General features: G+C 36.8%; 1 protein-coding gene across 1 annotated transcript; it reads left to right on the forward strand.

Moving 5' to 3' along the window:
- The first annotated feature begins 1,710 nt into the window (after positions 1 to 1,710).
- Positions 1,711 to 18,875, forward strand: LOC131156984 (26S proteasome regulatory subunit 8 homolog A). The gene is made up of 9 exons (XM_058110779.1): positions 1,711 to 2,050; positions 3,808 to 3,905; positions 6,983 to 7,207; positions 7,350 to 7,412; positions 7,497 to 7,660; positions 7,834 to 7,990; positions 8,097 to 8,195; positions 8,429 to 8,539; positions 18,529 to 18,875. The coding sequence occupies exons 1-9, from the start codon at positions 1,846 to 1,848 to the stop codon at positions 18,667 to 18,669; spliced, it is 1,263 nt and encodes a 420-aa protein (XP_057966762.1). The 5' UTR covers positions 1,711 to 1,845; the 3' UTR covers positions 18,670 to 18,875.
- Positions 18,876 to 19,616: the final 741 nt, after the last annotated feature.

Genomic DNA, 19,616 nt, shown 5'->3' on the forward strand with positions numbered 1-19,616 from the left:
AATCAACCTCAGACAAAATTGGGTATCAATAACTTAAAAATTCAAAAGACATACCTTTTCGACACTAAAGTCCTAAGTTTTGAGTGTCAACAAGATATGTAAAAATATGTTTTACAACAACCTAGTGTGATTTTGTAGGATTAGCTTGAAATTTAGCACATATGCAAATCATAAACATGATATCCAATCTATTTGGGGTCAAATATAGAATTCTACCGATCATACCTTTATATAACTTAACATATGTGCTTCTACCTTACTTATTCTTGTCAAGCTTGATTGAGGTACTCATGGGAGTATCTATCTCTTTTCTTTTATCCATGCCAAACCTCTTGAGTAGCTTCTTTCTGTACTTCATTTAGCTTCTTTAAGTTCTACAAATTCATTATGCATCACTTTGTGACTGGTTATATCAAGCAATTAACCACTTGTTTCACTTTTTATGTCTATGGTCATTCCTTTATGTTCTATATCTATTTTGTTTTCTTTTTATAGCAATGGTGAGGTCGCTCTTATAAAAAACACAAGTTGATAGAATGTTAGTTTCTTAAGCCATTCTAGCCCTAGCATCCAATCCTAGATGCCCAACTTGGTGGGGAGGCTTTTGGTGAGGGTGAGGTGGTAGAGAGCTATGTGCTTTGCAAATCAACTAGCCCATCTTTCTCAGGGCGACCCACAACACTCTTGCACAAGGAAATATTTGGGTACGTAAGAAGCATTTTAAGCCCATCCAATTATTGTTGGGCAAGGAGGACTCACTTAAACCTGCTTCACCTCCCACTAGCGTGGAGATTATGGGGTCACCACCAATTCCCTTTGGTTAGGGATTATCTCCTACTTCCAGCAGCCTCGTTTACAAAGTTGGCGAACAAGTTGGTCACTTAACCTCATAGTCAAATCCACAATAAATATTAGCATTAAGGGAATCTTTTCATATTTAAGAAGTCCAAACTAGCACTAATTTAGGTCAAACCTATAAAATTAGCCATTTGGGCTATTTGAAATCTTAGAATTGACTTGAGATGGTATAAATATTCATGTTATTAATCTTGTAGGAAGCTCTTAGACGCATAATAACTGTCTTGATGTTACTAACAAAAAAAGGGAAAAAATCCCAATGTTAATATAGTTGGCCTATGCACCTCTCTCTCTCTCTCTCTATGTATCTCTATCTTTTCCCTTTGCCTTCCAGTTATGAATCCATTCACCTCTCTCTCTCTCTCTCGACAATTTATATGATTCTATTAGTTTGGAAAAATATTACTCGATATGGATTCATAGTGTCATTAGTGTGTACATAGACTTTAAGCGAGCATACTCTACCGACTCTCTACATCTACCTATAACTTGCATAGACCCTACTCTACTTCCTCATCATATAAACCATGCTTTGTGTGGGTTTCACCATTGTAATCCTTGATTTTAATGAGTCCGTGACATATGATATTATTATTCGTACAAGTTTAAAAGAATTACTTACAAGGAACAATTCCTCCATCTAAGATTTGGCACCTACCAATCATAACATATTATATCAATATTCGAACCTATTAAAGTGTGGTAAAATTTACATCACGTGTTTAATTGCTATGCGTCGTCTTATAATTGATTAGTTCCAAATCCAGAAGGGTAATTCGGTGCAGGGATTTTTTTGGGTAATAGACAAATGAGCTAAAACGGCGTCGGTTTAGATGTTTTACGGGCATTTTAATCGTCGGTTCTGCCACCGTCTGAGATAATCGATAGGACCGAAAGAGAGGGCATCTGAAAACTTGAGCCCGAAGGAACAAGTCTCCGGAACCCCGCTCTCTCTCTCTCTCTCTCTCTCTCTCTACATCGGAGTAGATGGCGACCGTCGCGATCGACACCAAGCAGGCGTCAGAGGCTACCGCGGCGGAGGAGGTGTGCTCGGCCAAAGGCATGAAGCAGCAAGGCGAAGGCCTCAGGCAGTACTATCTCCAACACATCCACGATGAGCAGCTGCAGCTCCGCCACAAGACACACAACCTCCAACGCCTCGAAGCTCAGCGCAACGATCTCAATTCTCGAGGTGACCCGTAAACCCTAACTGAACCCCCTTATGTAGATGTCATTTGCTTGCGCATTATTATCTGAGAGTTTACAATTTTAGTTGATTTACGGGTTTTCTGAACGATAGGGTCTGATCTAGTTTCGTTGGTTTTATGAGAAACTTTTATTTATTCCGGGGAAAGAAAAGATATCCGAATTATGATTCTACCCTAGACGGCTTTGGATCAATATTTTGTAAACTTATTGACCGTTCTTTTCTTTCTTTTGCCAAAAACGCATCCTGTCCTTAAGTTTGGTCTAGTTTCACTGTGGCCCCTGGACTTTCAATTGTTTCAATGCCTCCTAAACTTTTCAATCCGTTTCAGTTTCCACCTGCAATGTTAATCTTTATTAAGAGAACATATAAATACCAAGTTTATTCTCAATTTCTGATATAAAAGAATTTCTCCCTGTATTTGTTTATGATTATTTATGAAAAATTGCAATACAAATTTGACTAGTTACCCTTTGATTATGGGCGCTTATTTACTTAACTAATAATCAAATTTTCCAATAAATTGAAAGATATGTGGAAATACAGCCAGTCTGCTACACAAATCGAGAACAATGTCTTATTACATGTTCGATAAATTGAATTAAAGATGAAGGGGATACTGAAACAAATTAAAAAGTTGGAGGTTGATATCAAAACAAATTTGAAAATCCTTGGAGGAATTTAAAACAATTAAAAGTATAGGGAATAATTGGAACTTGACTAAAACTTTCAAGATGGAAATGCGTTTTGCCCCTTTATATTGTAATGGAATGATATGATTTTGTGGTCTTTTTAATTATTATTTTCAATAAAGATGGCCTTACCTATGCTAAATAGTTCACATTAGACTTGTAGAACAGAGGTTCTTATGTTCCTAAACAATCAAAAAAAAATTAAGGGTGTAATTTAATTTTCCTTTCTTTCCCTACATTTTGTTAATTATCAAAGTGTGATTTAGCCTTTTTGCCATTTCTCGTGGTTAAATTTTATGATAGAAAGATGCTCCTGTCCTTCTCAGAAGCAAGCTTATTTTATCTTTACATTTTCATTTAAGGGAAGATTTCTAGAAGACGTATAGGCATAATTGTTTGATGCTGTTTTAGTAGAATACCTGTAAGCTATGTTTGATTGGGGTGTTATCTGTAATAGACACAGCCTGTTATTTTTATTTATTATTTTGTTTGCAAATAAACTGTTCCTACTAGATACTGCATCACTAGAGAAATTTTCCACGAATTTGGGCTGGTATTTTATATCCTTTTTCTATAATAATGTTTGAATAAGTGGCACTTAATTGAGTCAAAGACCTTTCTCTCTCAACAAACACATACACACCATACACACTGTCTGCCTGCCTGCCTTTCTCTCTCTCTCTCTCTCTCTCTCTCTCTCTCATATATACACTGCAATTTTTGATGAGAAAGTGCCTTATATAATGATCATTTGAATCATTTGGGTTTGCAGCTGGTGGGTTTTAGGGGAAGGTTTGCCTGTTTAGTACTTTATTGTTGTATGAATGTATGCATGCAGTAATTTTCACATAGAAGGGGTCGAATTTTTTTCTACATCAAAAGCAGCACCTTTTTATTTTGGTTTGGATGTTTCGTGTCCAATTTTGGATTGGACTTAATACTTAATTATTTATCCAGATGGAGTGGTGGAGTCTAATTGTTGTATTTTGTGTGACAACTTGAATTTCAATTGTTGGATTACTTCATGATGCCAGTTTTAACAATGTACAGTCAGGATGCTAAAAGAAGAGTTACAGCTCCTTCAGGAGCCTGGATCATATGTTGGCGAAGTCGTCAAAGTCATGGGGAAATCAAAGGTCTTAGTGAAGGTTAGTGATTCTTGGTGAATTTATTATGGTTTTTTCTGTCAATCAATTGCTTCTCCTTACATGAAGTTATATAATTTTCAGTATTGTAGCATACTCGCATTTTATCTATTATTTGCTGTTTTCTTATTTTAGTCCACCAATTACCGCATCTCTAGAGTCATTTTCTTTCTCATTCATTTCAGTTTATTTTTGTTGATATTTTGCATTTGACATTTTACACTAGTTTGTAATAATTTTTATTAAATCCTATGCTTCAATTTTGAGGCCTTACATTGATGAATTGCATGGTTTTTGTTACTTTGTTATTTATTTCTTTTTTATACCTTCATTTTGATCTAGCATGATTCGTGTGGTTTAGTTGTGATCTCATAAATTTACAATGCAACAGACATTCTATTTTTCTGGATGCAAACAAGATAGGGCAGCAAGTACTTAATTAAAAAAAACAAGTTAAAAATCTAATTCCACAAAGTGAGTGTCGTTGGAATTTATCTAGGATAGCAACCCCTTGAAAAGTGAGGATGATATTATCTTGGTTAAGGATGAAGACATTAAAAAAAGATGATGAAGTTACTTTAGTAAGTAGTTTAATGAAAATCAAACAAAGGGCTTAAACTTAGATTGTCAAATGAGGAAAAGACTAAAAATATGAGATTTATTTGTAAAATTAGAGTTAACGAAGTTAAGTTTGCACTAAAAAAGATGAAAAATGGGAAAGCTATGGGACCAGATAACATCCCAATTGAAGTTTGGAAATGCTTAGATGATAACGGAATTATATGGTCAACTAAGTTATTTAATACAATTATAAAAACTAAAAAAATGATAGATGAATGGAGGAAAATCACTTGAATACCTATATACAAAAATAAAGGAGATATTCAAAATTCTAATAACTATCGTGGAATTAAACTTATGAGTCGTACGATGAAACTGTGAGAAAGGGTAATTGAACAAAGATTAAGGTTAGAAACGAATGTCTCAGGAAATCAATTTGGTTTTATGCCTGGGAGATCTACCACAGAAGCTATATATCTTTTAAGAAGATTAATGGAAAATGTTAGGGAAAAGAAGAGGGACTTTCATATGATATTTATTGACCTTGAGAATACACATGATAGGATATCTAAGGAAGTTTTATGGTGGGTTTTAGAAAAAAAGGGTGTATGTTAGGTATATTGATGTCATTAAGGATATGTACGATGGAGTAATGATTAGTGTAAGGACTATAGATGGAGAAACTAGAGAATTTCCAATCACCATAGGTGTACATCAAGGATTTGCTTTGAGTCCTTATCTTTTTGCTTTAGTGATGGACCAATTGACTAAGAGTATTCAAAAGGAGGTTCCATGGTATATGTTGTTTGTAGATGATATTGTATTAATTAATGAAATTAGGGACGGAGTAGAGGGTGAGTTAGAATTATGGAGAGAAGTTGTGAAATCTAGAGGTTTTAGGATAAGTAGAAATAAGACAGAATATATGGAATGTAATTTTAGTAATGATAGGAGGAATATTGGAGACAAAGTTAAACTTGATGATGAAGAAATAAATAGCACTTGTATATTTCGATACCTTGGATCTATTATGCAAGTTGAAGGAGAAATTGAAGATGATGTGATGCATAGAGTTAAAGCAGGTTTGGTAAAATGGAGAAGTGCTTCAAGTGTGCTTTGTGATCGTAGAATACCCTCAAAATTGAATAGGAAGTTTTATAGGACAACTATAAGACCAGCTATGCTATATGGATTAGAATGTTGGACGATGAAGAAACATAATATCCAAAAAGTAAAAGTTGTTGAAATGAGAATGCTTAGATGGATGAGTGGTATAATATTGAAAGAAAAATTAAGGAATGAACATATTCGCAGTAAGTTAGGTGTAGCTCTTATAGAAGATATGAAAAGGGAGGGATGACTCAGATGGTATGGACACTTGTAACGTAGGCCACATAGTCTAGTGAGGAAAAGTGAGTTTGTTATTATGGGGGGCAGAAGAAGGAGTAAGGATAGACCTAAAATAACTTGGGAGGAGATAGTGGGTAAGGATTTACTATCCTTGAATCTGTCAAAAGAAATAGTCCATGATTGCATAAATCGGCGGAAAAAGATTCATATAGCTGACCCCACCTAGTGGGACTTAAGGCTTGGTTTTGTTGTTGTTCTTTGCATGGTAGGGTGGAAATAAAAAGAGTTCACATTTTTTTTTTTTTAAAATTGTACGCTTCCCATGAGTGCTTATCTACAAAAGAAAAAATTGGGGTAGTGCTTTTTCACTGGATCCTGTTGAACTCAGTTTTCTGGCTCGATATATGTCACATGAACCTGTTGCTTGTCAAGCACTTGCTTACTGATTTTTTCTTGTTAATGGAAAAATTATGAGCTTATTACAATTTTCTGCAAGGTCAGTATATTTAAACCTTGTATCTTTTTGCTGCTGAAGGGTTCATCGATGACTTTCATCATTGCATTTGAGATCTTTTAACAAGGGTTTTGTTTGCATTTGATTGATGTGAAAGATTGTTTTCATTAAATTTATGTCTGTCTTGATGCATTAGCATATTTAAGATGCTTATATTGTAGCTATAGCTTGAGAAATTATGATTTTTATTTTAGTTTGGAAAAATTCTGGTTTTTTTTTTTTTCTTTTTGTATTTCCAAGCATTTTGGTGTTATTTTTTAATTATTTGTTTAGTTGTAATATTGGGGGTATAAGTACTCTCTGTGTTGTATTAAATAGTTATAATATTTTTGAATTCCAGAACTATTTGTTTCTTCCCTCTATTTCGTGCTTCTTCTTCTCATCTTTCTTCTCTATGTTTCTCTCCCTTAATCCTCTCTCTCTCTCTCTCTCTCTCTCTCTCTTTTCTGTTTCTTTATTTGTCCTACATAGTAACAAAATCTTTCCCCATTTATGGATCTTCGAAATCTGTGAAGCACAAATTCTTCTTCTCAAGTGTTGAAATTTTTCTGTCTTTATTCATATAGTATGGAACCTCATGGTGAAGTTGTTATGGTGCACAATTACTTTTTTTGTGTCGTTCATGCTTTACATTCTTTATTTTTGTTTGGTGTAGGTTCATCCAGAAGGGAAATATGTTGTAGATATTGATAAGAATATTGATATTACAAAGATCACACCATCTACAAGAGTTGCTTTACGTAATGATAGCTATGTGCTACACTTGATCTTGCCTAGTAAAGTCGATCCTCTTGTGAACCTTATGAAAGTTGAGAAAGTTCCTGACTCTACATATGATATGATTGGTGGTCTTGACCAGCAAATCAAAGAGATAAAGGAGGTTTGTTCCCTGTGGCCCTGACCAATTAATTTTTTCTGTCATGTCATTGTTATTGTAATTGCTTCCTTTTTTTGTTCTTATGGTTGGGCGTACAAGGGAGCCATATGTAGAATTGATTAGATAACTCTGTTGATCTTTTCAGGTTATTGAGCTTCCTATCAAGCATCCTGAGTTGTTTGAGAGTCTTGGAATAGCTCAACCAAAGGTGATTTTACTTGTTTCAGTCATCGCAATTTCCTACTTGTCTGCTTTATGCTCATTTATTACTTTTCTCTATATATTTAAATAGGGAGTTCTGCTGTATGGGCCGCCTGGTACAGGGAAGACACTGCTTGCTAGGGCAGTGGCTCATCATACTGACTGTACCTTTATCAGGGTTTCTGGTTCTGAATTGGTTCAGAAATATATTGGTGAAGGCTCTCGAATGGTTAGAGAACTTTTTGTCATGGCCAGGTTTGTTTTTGTTCTTTGATAACTTTGAGGAATTTGTCTAGCTCTTTGTAGGTTATGGATTCCAGTTACTTGTTTTCTATAATTTATAATTTATCTTGAGTGTTTGGTTTAAGAAAAAGTGTGGTCTTCATGAAGCATGTGTTTTGAACTCAATTTCGATGTTTTTCTAACAGAGAGCATGCTCCATCAATCATCTTTATGGACGAAATTGATAGTATTGGATCTGCCCGGATGGAATCTGGCACAGGCAATGGTGATAGTGAAGTGCAGCGGACTATGTTGGAGCTTCTCAATCAGCTGGATGGATTTGAAGCATCCAACAAGATAAAAGTATTTTTGTGTTGTTATTATTGTTATTATGTGTTGAGTTCTTCCGCTGTTTTGAAACCTACAGACTTATATTCATGACACTGTTATAACAGTAAGATTTGTACAGGTTTTAATGGCTACGAATCGAATTGATATTCTGGACCAGGCACTCCTTAGACCTGGGCGGATTGACAGGAAGATTGAGTTCCCAAATCCCAATGAAGAGGTATGTTACTCAGCAACTCAGCATGAATCATTTATAGGTTTTGTTTTCATTTATTTTTTATTTTTTATTTTTTGCCCTTTTGTATTATGTATTCAAGAATTGATGTCAGTTAGATTGCAAATCATCTTGTCTACATATTTACAATCACCATGTGATCTGATGTAACTTTCTGTTAGTTAACATCATTGAGATAGTGCAGATGTATGCTGATCTGTATGTATAATCTTTGGCAGTCTCGCTTGGATATCTTAAAGATTCACTCGAGGAAAATGAATTTGATGCGTGGGATTGATTTGAAGAAAATTGCAGAGAAGATGAATGGTGCATCTGGTGCAGAGCTAAAGGTGTGTCCCAGATTATTTATGTTTATTCCCCATAATGTATTTCTCATCACACTCCTAGTTGTTTTTTCAGACATCATGCCTCAAGACGCATTATATTTCCTTTGTTCTTTTTGGAACTCACAGGCTGTCTTGGCTCTTATTTATTGTTCCAAATTGCTCTTCTTTTTCAGCAACTTATGACACAAGTCCTAGTTCGTGGCCCTGTATTATGACCATCATGTTTACTTCTGATTGGCTCTGGATCCATGAGAGAGACTTTTTTCCCCTCCCCAGAGGAGTGTTGGGATATGGTAAAGGAGAATATAATGGGGACCTGTGATGAGTTTCATAGGGTTGACAAATTGGGGGGGGAAAAGTGTTAATTCTTCCTTTACCACCTTACTGCAGAAGAAGAGTAGGCCACGAGGGTGTTGCATTTTTGGCCTATTAGCTTAGTAACTAGTGTGTGTAAGATCATAGCTAACGTTCTTGCTGATAGTTGAGTTCTGTAATTAGTGACGGTATTTCTTTTGCCTATAGTGATTTTTTAAGGGTAGGAAGATTGTTGATGCTATCGTAGTTGCTAATGAGGTGGTGGAGGGTGCTCTCGTAGCAAGAAAGAAGGGAATTGTGTTTAAATGGAGTTCAAGAAGGCATTGGATTGGATTAGTTGGGACTTGGTGGTTTTTGGATAAGGTCTTAAGGACGAAAGAAGGGTTTGGATATAGGTGGTTGAAAATGGATGAGAGGTGTTTATGTGATGTATATTTTGCAATAATTTTCAATAGGGAGCCAAAAGGTTAGTTTAAGTCTTCTTAGGGAGTGAGACAAGGGGATCCATATTAAAATGGCAAGTGTGAGGGTGAGGGGGTTGTGAGCGGTATTAAGGTGGGAAGGAGGTGTTTTTTCCCATTCTTACATTATTATTTTCTTTGATGATGATGTTGGCTCTTTCTTAAATATTCTTACCATTTTGCAGATCTTTGAGAAGGGCCCTAGTAGTAGCTTGGGGAAGAGTGCAGTTGGAGCCGTTAATCTTGGTTTTTGTAGGGGTTTGGAGTTGACCTCCTTAGTTGGGTGGGGTGTCTTAGGCCATTGATTTATTTAGGAGTCTCTTCAGGAGGGAAGTCTCGTTCTTTAGCTATCTAGGGTTCTGTGGTTAATAAAGTTGCTAAGGGTTTGGATGGGTAAAGAGATGCCTTATTTTCTTTATGTGGACATATTACCCTAATTCAGGCTAGTTTGTCCACCATTTCTGTTTCCTTTTGGTCTTCGTTTAAGATTCTCGGCTGAGTGATCATGAGGGATTTTCTTTGGTTAGGTAGGTGTAGGAGAGAGGAGGGATCAGTTTGGGGGGGGGGGGGGGGGTTTGTTTGGATCATGGTAATTTGGTGTCTTAAAAAAAACTGCTCCCTGGTTAAATGGTTTTGGCAGTTTCCCTTAAGAGGTAAACTCCCTTTGGGACAGATTACAAGAAGTATGTTTTCTAGGTGAATGAGTGGATATGCTAATATGGGTCTTCGATGTTCTTCTTGGAGTCCTTGGAGGTTCATTTTGCAGGTTCACCCCTGCTTTGTACCTTCTACAAAATTTAAAATTGGTAATGAAAATTGATTTGCTTTTAGGTGGATTTTTTTTTTATTGTGGGGGGGTTCTGCTTTGCGGTGTTCCTTTTCTTGATTGTACTATCTTTATTTTGTCCATAATGGTGCTATTTTTCTTCCTTTCTATTTCTAGATGGTGACTTCTTTTCTTGGAATTTTAAATTTATAAGGGATTTGAATGATCGGGGATTGGGTGGGGTGGAGATTCCTTCTTCGCTCGATGTGTTGGAGGGTTGTCATATCTCTTATAGGAGTGATGATGGGATGTGTTTGAATTCTTTAGGTGGTTATTTGTTTGAGTCTGTTTTTCTTACCTTGTCAAGTTTAATGTCTTCCCCCTCTTATTGTGCACCTGGAGGCTGAAATCCCTTCTAAGATAAAGTTGTTTGTATGGCTGGTGGTCCTTAATAGATCTAACACAAACAATCTGATGCAGAGTAAGATGTCTTCTGAGGCTGTCTTTAGAGGTCTGCTTTCTGTGTGCTAGTAGGTTGGAGAATGTTCCCCATTTGTTTTTACACACTGGAATAGATTAGTTGGAGAACTTGGTGACATTTGGATGCATCTGAAGTCGGTGGAGGAGTGTTTTGAGTTTCTCTTTTGTAGATTTTAGGAAGGGTGAGGATGTTGAGAGGTTGTGGTCTGTGGAGATGTGCTCTTTTCGCTGATCTGTGGGGATTTGGTTGGAATAAATACTCCTATATTTTTGGGCAAGAGTGTCTCCATCTTTACTCTGGAATAAGGTTTGGTGTTTGGCATTTCTTTAAGCTTTAGTTTAGAGCTTTTCAAGGGCTGTTGTGATACAAAACCAATGTCCAACTGGTCAGCAAATTCAATTCTCAATTCCAGTTTGATTAAAAACTAATTCATAGAGGGCTTTTTTATAGGTTTACAATGCTTGGAAGATGAGGAAGTTAAATTAAGGAATTAAATAATTCAAAAAACTAGTTTCCTAAATGATAATACCCTAGAATCTTGAAGATATGATCCTAATAAAAACACTGCAAATAAAAAAGGGCAGCTTGGTGCACAAAGCTCCTGCATATGTGGGGTCTGATGAAGGGGCAGGCCACAGCTACTCCCTTTTGTTTTCAATTTGGACCAACAAAGGTCAAGAGAGTAGAAATGTGGACTTGAAAGAATTGAATTTTTGCTCAAAATTAGAGGCAAATTTTGGAAAAGCAACAACTTGAGATTTGAGAGAAGATACCTGAGCAGTAAATTCTTGGATTTGCTTTTTGGCCCATTCTTCCCACTCATACATTAGAATTACTTTGTAAGTGATGGGATCAAACTGGTCCTTTGTGGCTATTGTTTTTTGTCTAGTGTTTCTGGTTGGTTTGGGAGCTAGTTCAGTTTGGTCCATTCTGGACTAACTGGTTTAGTTCAATCTGGTCTGGTTGAACTGGTTTGGTCTTACTAAGTGGGCTGATTTAGATATTATTATTATTATTTTTATTATAATTTTATTATAATTATTATTATTATTATTATTGTGTGTGTGAGTGGACAGGTTCATATATTATTTATTTATTTATTTCTTGTGTGAGTAAAGCTCTGCACCTTTCTTGTCTTTGTCAAGAATGAACGGGAGGCTGTGCGAGTGGCAGCTAAGGTTGGTCTTTGGCTGATCTTTAAGTTGCTGGCAGAAGTGACTTAGAGAAGCAGAAGCCAAAGGGTAATGATCCTAGAATTCTCCTAAGAGTAGTTATCATAGCACAATTTCACCACATTTTCTCCTTTGGTACTACCGAACCCCCAAAACTTCAACCAAAAATCATCCACTATGTGTGAAACCACCCTAGCTTCACCCGTCAAATAAAGGAGCCTACTCAAAAGTTGCCTAGCCACTTGGCAATAAAGGAAAAATGTTTGAATTTCTCACTAGAAACTAGATATACCACCCATATATTTGGGCTCATTTAATTTATTAGGTCTTCTCCCTGGCAACGAGTCATAAGCATTTATCTTGTTAAGAATTTTAATCTTTTTTTAGAACCAAATTCTAGGTGAATGCTCTATCTTTAAAAGTATTAATCTTGTAACCAGAGGCTAGGCGAATGCTCTATCCCTAAAAGGAATCTTAGGCACCATTTAGTTAAGGTTTCAAAAAACTTGTATCAACTTAGTGTTTTTGAAAATGAAAAAAACAGTTGTATTGTGCGTATTTTCTATAAAAAAGTGTTGAGATGTTTAAATGTGAGTAGTTTTCTAAAAAAGGAAATAGAGAATGCATTTGTATCATCAGGAAATAAAATTTTCTTATTTTATTTTTAGGTGGTTGGAATTCAACATTTAAAACGGGGGGTATGCAGTAGGTATGCTGATAGATATGTGGTGTATGTTGTTTTCAGATGATACTGTCTCAAGTGATGAAACTAGGAGTGGAGTAGAATCTAAGTTAGAATTGTGAGAGAACCTTTAGAATCTAGAGGACATAATTTATAAAATGTAATTTCAGTGGAGGAATATTGGAGAAAAGAATAAACTTGATGGTTAAGAAATTAGTAGCATGAGTTGATTTGGATACCTTGGATTTATTATGTAAGCATTAGGGGTGATTGAAGAAAATGTAATACATAGAATTATAGCAATTTGGGTAAAATGGAGAAGTGCTTTGGGCATGCAATGTGGTTGTAGAATACCCTTAGAATTAGAAGGAAAGTTTTATAGGACAGGATTAGAATGTTGATAACTAGAAATAACATAGCCAAAAAGTAAAAGTTGTTGAAATGAGAATGCTTAGGTAGATGAGTAGTATAATGTTGGAAGAAAAATTAGGGAATGAACATATTCATGGTAAATTAGGCGTGGCTACTATAGAAGATAAGATAAGGGAGGAGCGTTTTAGATGGTTTGGGCATTTGTAAAATGGGCCAAGTGGGGCACTAGTGCGGAGGAGTGAGCTAGTTATTGTGAGGGGTAGTAGAAGGGGTAGGACTAGGTCTAAAATAACTTGGAATGAGATAGTAAGGATTTAATAGCCCTAATATCGTTGAAGGAAGCTGCCCAAAATCATGCAAATTGGTGGAAAATTCAGATAGTTAATATCAACTAGCGGGACTTAAGGCTTGGTTTCCTGGTGGTGGTTGTGGTGTTGGTGAAGTAAAACATTTGGTGGAGGTGGTGGTGGTGGTGGTGGTGGTAACAGTTGGTGGTGGGCAGTGAGTGGTGGTGGTGGTGGGTGGGGTTGAGTGGAGGTGACTAACAATGGTGGGTGGAACTGGTCATTGGCAGCAGTGGTTTGTCATCTTTGGTGGTGGTAGGCAGCAGTGGGGGGTTGTGAGCGGTGACAAGAAGAGGTGGGGGATGTTGGTGTGTGGCTGCTGGGAAAGGTGGATCATGGGGAACAGTAGGTGTGCCATGGTGGGTGGTGGTGGAACATATGAATGATGGGATAAGAAAGGGTTGAGAGTTTTGAATTATATCCAAGTTCACAGAAAACATTATTTTGTAGAATCCTCAAAAGGGGGAGGAGGGGTTTTGTTTTTCATTTGTTGTTTCCCTTGTTACTTTATGCAGAACATTGATGAAAATCTGAAAACAAAACCAAACAGGCCCTTAGCCTTCCGGAGGATAGGTGAAAATTCTTTTGAATTGTCCTGATACCAAATACGGGCACTCCTTAAGTGGGGGTCAAAAAAAGGAATCTAAAAGCTGTCATCAAATTGCAGGCTTGTCTACCACTATTTCTTTAAGATTCTGAAAAAAAATTGGAAATTTCAACAAGGAGAGCCACTCTGTGTAGAATAGGAGGTGGCAATTGGACTATGGAAGGACAAAAAGCCTGAATGGATGAGCAACCAAGGCTGGCAAGGAACTTCCCCCGATCCAAGGTTCCCCCCAATTAGGAATTACACTACCATTTCCAACCTTAAAACAAGTAAGATGACTGAGGGTGCAATATATCTGAAATTAACTTCCAAAGACTCGCATGACAAGACTAGTATAAATATTTCCTTTGATATCGAACCTTTTGCAATAGACTTAATAACCTTGTGCAAAGAGTCTGTTTTTAAGGGAAACCACCACGACCAAATTTCTTTTTGAGATATTTTTAGAGGCCAAATTCTTGTGCCTAAAGTGCCATACTAACTTGGGGTCTTCTAAACACATACCTCCACCCTAAACAATCTCTTACTATCACTGTGCCCGACTGAAAAAAGTCTCCCACAATCCTTTCCATCTTACCTGATACAGTAACAAAATTCTTAAAAAGAGACAAAAAATCAATGACAAAAAAAAACCAAGCCTTAAGTCTCACTAGGTGAATCAAAATACTTGGGAGACAAGCATGGATAAGTTGATACAACCCCTAACAAAATGTAAGCTCTTTTCCAATTCTTTAATATGTAAAAAGATGCAAATATAGGATTGCCCCCAAAAGGAAGACCCAAGATGAAGAAGTACAAGAAACAAGAGAAGTAAAATTCTCCTCTCATCCTGATCCAGATTAATATTTGCAATGCCACTCTTAGCCATAACTATCTTTAATCTCGATATATATATATATGCGTGCGTGCGTGCGTGTGTGTGTGTGTGCGTGTGCGCGTGTGTGTGCGTGTGCGTGTATGTAGAGCAAGCACTTTCAACATTTCAGCATTATTTTCTAAAAGGGAAATGATGTCATTGGCCAAACTCAAGATGAGCACCTCCACGTCCCCCATGCCAACCCTAGGCTTGCTAATCACACCTAAGCCTTGAGCATGTGAGACTAATCTATACCTATCAATGACTTAACATAAACAAAAAGGGCGAAAGGTGATCACTCAGCCTCAGTCCTTGAGCTAAATCAATCCATAGGTTGCATGTTCACAATCATAGACATTTGTGGATGCCAACGTTTCTTCATTACATTTTTCATAGATCAACTAAGATTCTTTCTTTTCCAACACCTAATCCAGAAAAGTGCAATGCACCCCATTATAGGCTTTCTCAAAATCAAGTTTAAGGATGACTCCCTTATTACACCTTAGTCATTGTTTCTGGCCAAACCTCCTTAAGTCTCTTAAGATAACAGTTCAGCCCATAGTAGTTAGAGGCATGAGGTGAGCCGAGGCGCAAAGGGTATTTGAAGCCAAGGCGCACGCCTCATGAAGGTGAGGCGCGCTACTATTAAAATGCTGGAAAATGCCTATTTGGGGTAATTGATACATGAACATATGAATATCTAGTAATATTAGAATTTAAAATGCCAAAACATTCAATAGCAAAATTGGAAATTTAAAAAGAAGCAACAATTCTACATAGTTCAACATCAAAATAAAGGAGTACAATAAAAGATTTCAAAGCAATAACCTAATAAAACATCAACATACTCATTTTGCATTAGTAGCTAATAGCCTAATACAGGCAATAATCCATTTAAGATTTAAGACTTGTATAATGCATTTCCAAACAAATTAAAAAACAGTAGCTAGATTCAGTAAAAAGAATATTATGTATTAGTTATAAACTTACATTAAAGATTAAACTACGTATTTAATTACATATAATATTATAAGCAGCAGCAGGCAGTGAAGAGAAGGTTCGAAGGCTCAAAGATGAGCTTGCTGCTGGTTGAAATGTTGACGATGAAGTGACGAACTCACACTGCTGGTTCGAAGGCTCTTAGACGAACTTGCAAAGGCTCCTGCTGGTTCAAAATGTGGAATACGAAGTAGTGAAGGGTCGTGCTGGTTTGAAACGTTGAAGACGAACTCACGCTGCTGGTATGAAGGCTCGAAGACGAGCTTGCGAAGGCTCCTGCTGGTTCGAAGGCTTGCAGACAAATCACGCTGCTGATGCGAAGGCTCCTACTGGTTTGAAATGTGCAAGACGAACTCGCAAAGGGTTGTGGGGCTTCAAAGGGTCAAAGAGGGCCGGGGCTCCTGTTTGTTTGAGTCGAATGAGGGCTAGGGCTCTGGCCTCTGGCTATTTCTTCATTTAACTGGCTCAAAATTTTCAAGGTGTGCCTGGTGCCCATCTGCACCTCATTGCACCTCTTGCAGGTCGCCTCGCCTCACATGGTATGAGGCGCTGGCCTCCTCGTCTCTCTGCGCCTCGCGCCTAGGAGGCGTGCTTTTAACCACTATGGTTCAGCCAAAATTTTATGAAGGCAAGTAGCCAAGTTAGTAGGCTATATTTTACCTTATAGAGGGCTGATTTTTTATTTTATTTTATAATAGAAGTAAAATTTACACTCCTCTCAACCGCCCATTGCCATGAATTCATTAAAAATCTCATTTTGTCATCCTTAATCCCCCTTCAACCATCTTGGGAAAAATCTATCGTGAAACCATTAGGAGAATCCATCCCTCCACCTGAATATCAGCCGCCTTGATCTTGCTGACATCAAAATGTCTCTCTAACCCAACATCTTTTCCCCTTAATTGGATTTCTATTGAGCCCGTCATTTATCTGCCTATCCTGAATTTCATCTGAATAAAGATTTTTGTGGAAACCAGCAACCTCTTGACCAATTTCCCTGTTATCCCTCATTATGAGATGGGAATCTGACCTCTTATGAAACTCTTCCTCCTCCCATTAGCCATGTGATTAAATCTAGAATTACAAATGCCCTCCTTAACCCAATTTAATAATCCCAGCTTCTGCCTCCAGGTAACGTCCTCCCTCATGAGAATCCCCTCCAAACCAGTGAAATCATTAGTAGGTGAACTCTCCTAGTTCGATCCTCTTCATCCCACAGATCGTGCTTTTCGTAACCTATTCAAACCTTCCATTTCCAAAATCATGTTTCCTGGTTGTCTCCAAAAAACTCCTTATTTTCCTAAATTTCACATTATTTTTCACTCATTGTCACTTTTTTCCCCAGTTCTGAACACTAATCCCCAGAGAATGATCAGTAAATCACAGGTTCTCAAATCTAAAGGGAGTAGAGCCCACATGGCAGGACTCAAATCTAAACACATGACAATGATCAGAAACAGTTCTAGGCAAAACCTCCAGAACAATATTTGGAAAAATATTCTTCACTCATTATTAAATGAAAATCTATCAATACAGACCTGTATTAAGAGAGAAAAACCTCTTCCTTCATTGTTCATCTCATAATTAATATTGAACTTGGCAAGAGAACCTTTGAGGTTAGTCTCCCATATTTTGGCTATCAAAACCTGTATCAGTCATCCTGACCCTAACCTGTTCTGACAGCGTTTAGGTGCCACGATCAAGCAACAGTAGTGCATCTGACCTGCCCTGCCTTTTTGCCTTCCTAAGCTGATCAATCAACAAATTGATTCTGAAAATCATAGAATGAGTTTGTTTCGTTTCCTTCATCCTTTTATCTTGTAGAACACCCTTCAGTTTTTCTGTTTTGCGTCAATCCCTCAGCCATTCATTCTACTTTTCACCAGTTCATAGACTTATGATAGACAACATAGAGCTACCTGCTATGATTGCCTACCTCCCTGATCTCCCAAGTCTTGCTTCTTTCATGAAAAGCAAAGTGTCATAAAGGGTCGTCGCTCCTGTTGGAACCTTCAATTCAGGCAAAGGTTTGTTCAGTGTTCTGCAACTAAGATGAGCAGCTCTCCCTTTGATCGTATCGTTGCTGCAACAAAGATGGGAAACTCCATCAACTGGGCTTGATTTTTATGAGCCCTTGATGAAACATGCTCACTTGTTGGTTCGAATTTAAGTCGTTACTGTTTGAATTAAGGTCCTAAACTTTTGGGCTATTTATGAGTTCTTGGGCCGTAAGGCCCATCCAACTTTGTTAAAGTGCAGTTCCTATTATTCAAATTTGAATGCTAATATAGGTGAGATATGGACTGATGAAATTGGAACTTCCCGCAATCACGGACTTTCCTTTCCCATCCATGATCACCAGAAAATATCCTCCTGGTGATCAGGAGGCTTTAATCCGGGTAAACATGTAAATTTTTTGCCTCTGCTCAGTTAAAATTCATGTGCATGCCATTTTTTCCCATGTATTTTAGCCCTCCTTTCTGCTTTATCTCAGTATCACATTTTTTTGCGAACTAGACATGTAAAACGAGTGGCAATGACCCATTTACATGAAATAGTCTGACCCATATCTTATCGAACCCATTTAAACATGGGTCTATTTACCACTTATCCATATGCAGTCTGTTTTTTTCCCCCAAAGATGATCCTTTTTTATTTTTAGTGATATGCTGATCTCCCCTATGATCAAATCTATAACACAATTAACGGTGGCATTCCCATTTGAATGTAATAAAAACAATACAATGAATTTTAGTGATAAACTGATCTCCCATATATGATTGAATCTCTGTGCCACGTGGTAGAAAAAAAAAGCCACTCCTGTTTTTTTATAATGTTACATTACTATTACTAGGATCTGTAGCATGTATTTGATTAAGACCTAGTAGATATGTGCCATAAAAATTCTTGACTTGAGTTAAATGCTGTAACTTGCAGGCGGTGTGCACAGAAGCTGGAATGTTTGCCTTGAGAGAGAGGAGAGTTCATGTAACGCAGGAAGACTTTGAGATGGCAGTGGCCAAAGTGATGAAGAAGGAGACAGAGAAAAACATGTCCCTGAGAAAGCTTTGGAAGTAGATGCCTTGTATTATCCGTTCCCTATTTCACCATCCTAAAGGCCGAGGACTTTCTACCCCTCCAAACAGTTGCTCACTGTATTTTTCATTTGTTACAGGTTAAATCATGGATTTTTTTTTAGGATTAATGCCTCTTAAATTGTACTATTTGACGACAGTTAAACTTTGTCATAATATGCAACTCTCTCTCCCTCCAGGTTGAATCAAGGGATAAACTTGATTTCATTTTTTCTATTTCTAATTCATACCTACCTATCAAATGTTTAATTAGAAGGAATGATCTGTACGCGTAAGATTTGTAATCCACCAAGCACAAGTAGTTATATTAATGTTTGGGTTTGTTGAAATATTGCTGGATTATATTGCTGGCTTCTATACCTAACTATACGAATTCAAGTGCTAGTCTGACATTCTGTAACTGGTAGATTTTAAATCCTACATACAAATAACCTTTCCGCATGTTTTTTGAAAAAGCTCTTCTAAATGCTGTGAAAAATGCATAGACAATGACTACCATATGTATGTGCATGTGTGTACATGTTCTATTTTAATTCTTAAAAAATAATAATAAAAATTATATTGAGAGCATGCTTGAATCGACTACTTGATTATAGCTCAATTAAATAGTTAAAATGAAATAAGCTCAAGCTTATGTTAAGTGTGTCTATTTGATGAGCCAAGTTCAAAATGATCATAAATTGGGCATGCAAGTGTGCTTAGGTAACTAGTTCTAACTTGTGACCGAACTTGTTAAGTGCTCGATCATAGGTTCATTTATTAGGTTTGTGAACTATCTTGATAAATACACTCAATGTTGGATTTACTAATATATCCATTTTTAAAAAAAAAATTAAAAAATTATTATCATAATTTAAAATTTATTTAACTGTTTTTTCATAATTTAAAATTATAATTTGTAAACACAAGAATGGATAAAGCAATATGAAT

Source organism: Malania oleifera, chromosome 6 (genome assembly GCF_029873635.1).
Source record: "Malania oleifera isolate guangnan ecotype guangnan chromosome 6, ASM2987363v1, whole genome shotgun sequence".
Classification (NCBI taxonomy): Eukaryota; Viridiplantae; Streptophyta; class Magnoliopsida; order Santalales; family Ximeniaceae; genus Malania; species Malania oleifera.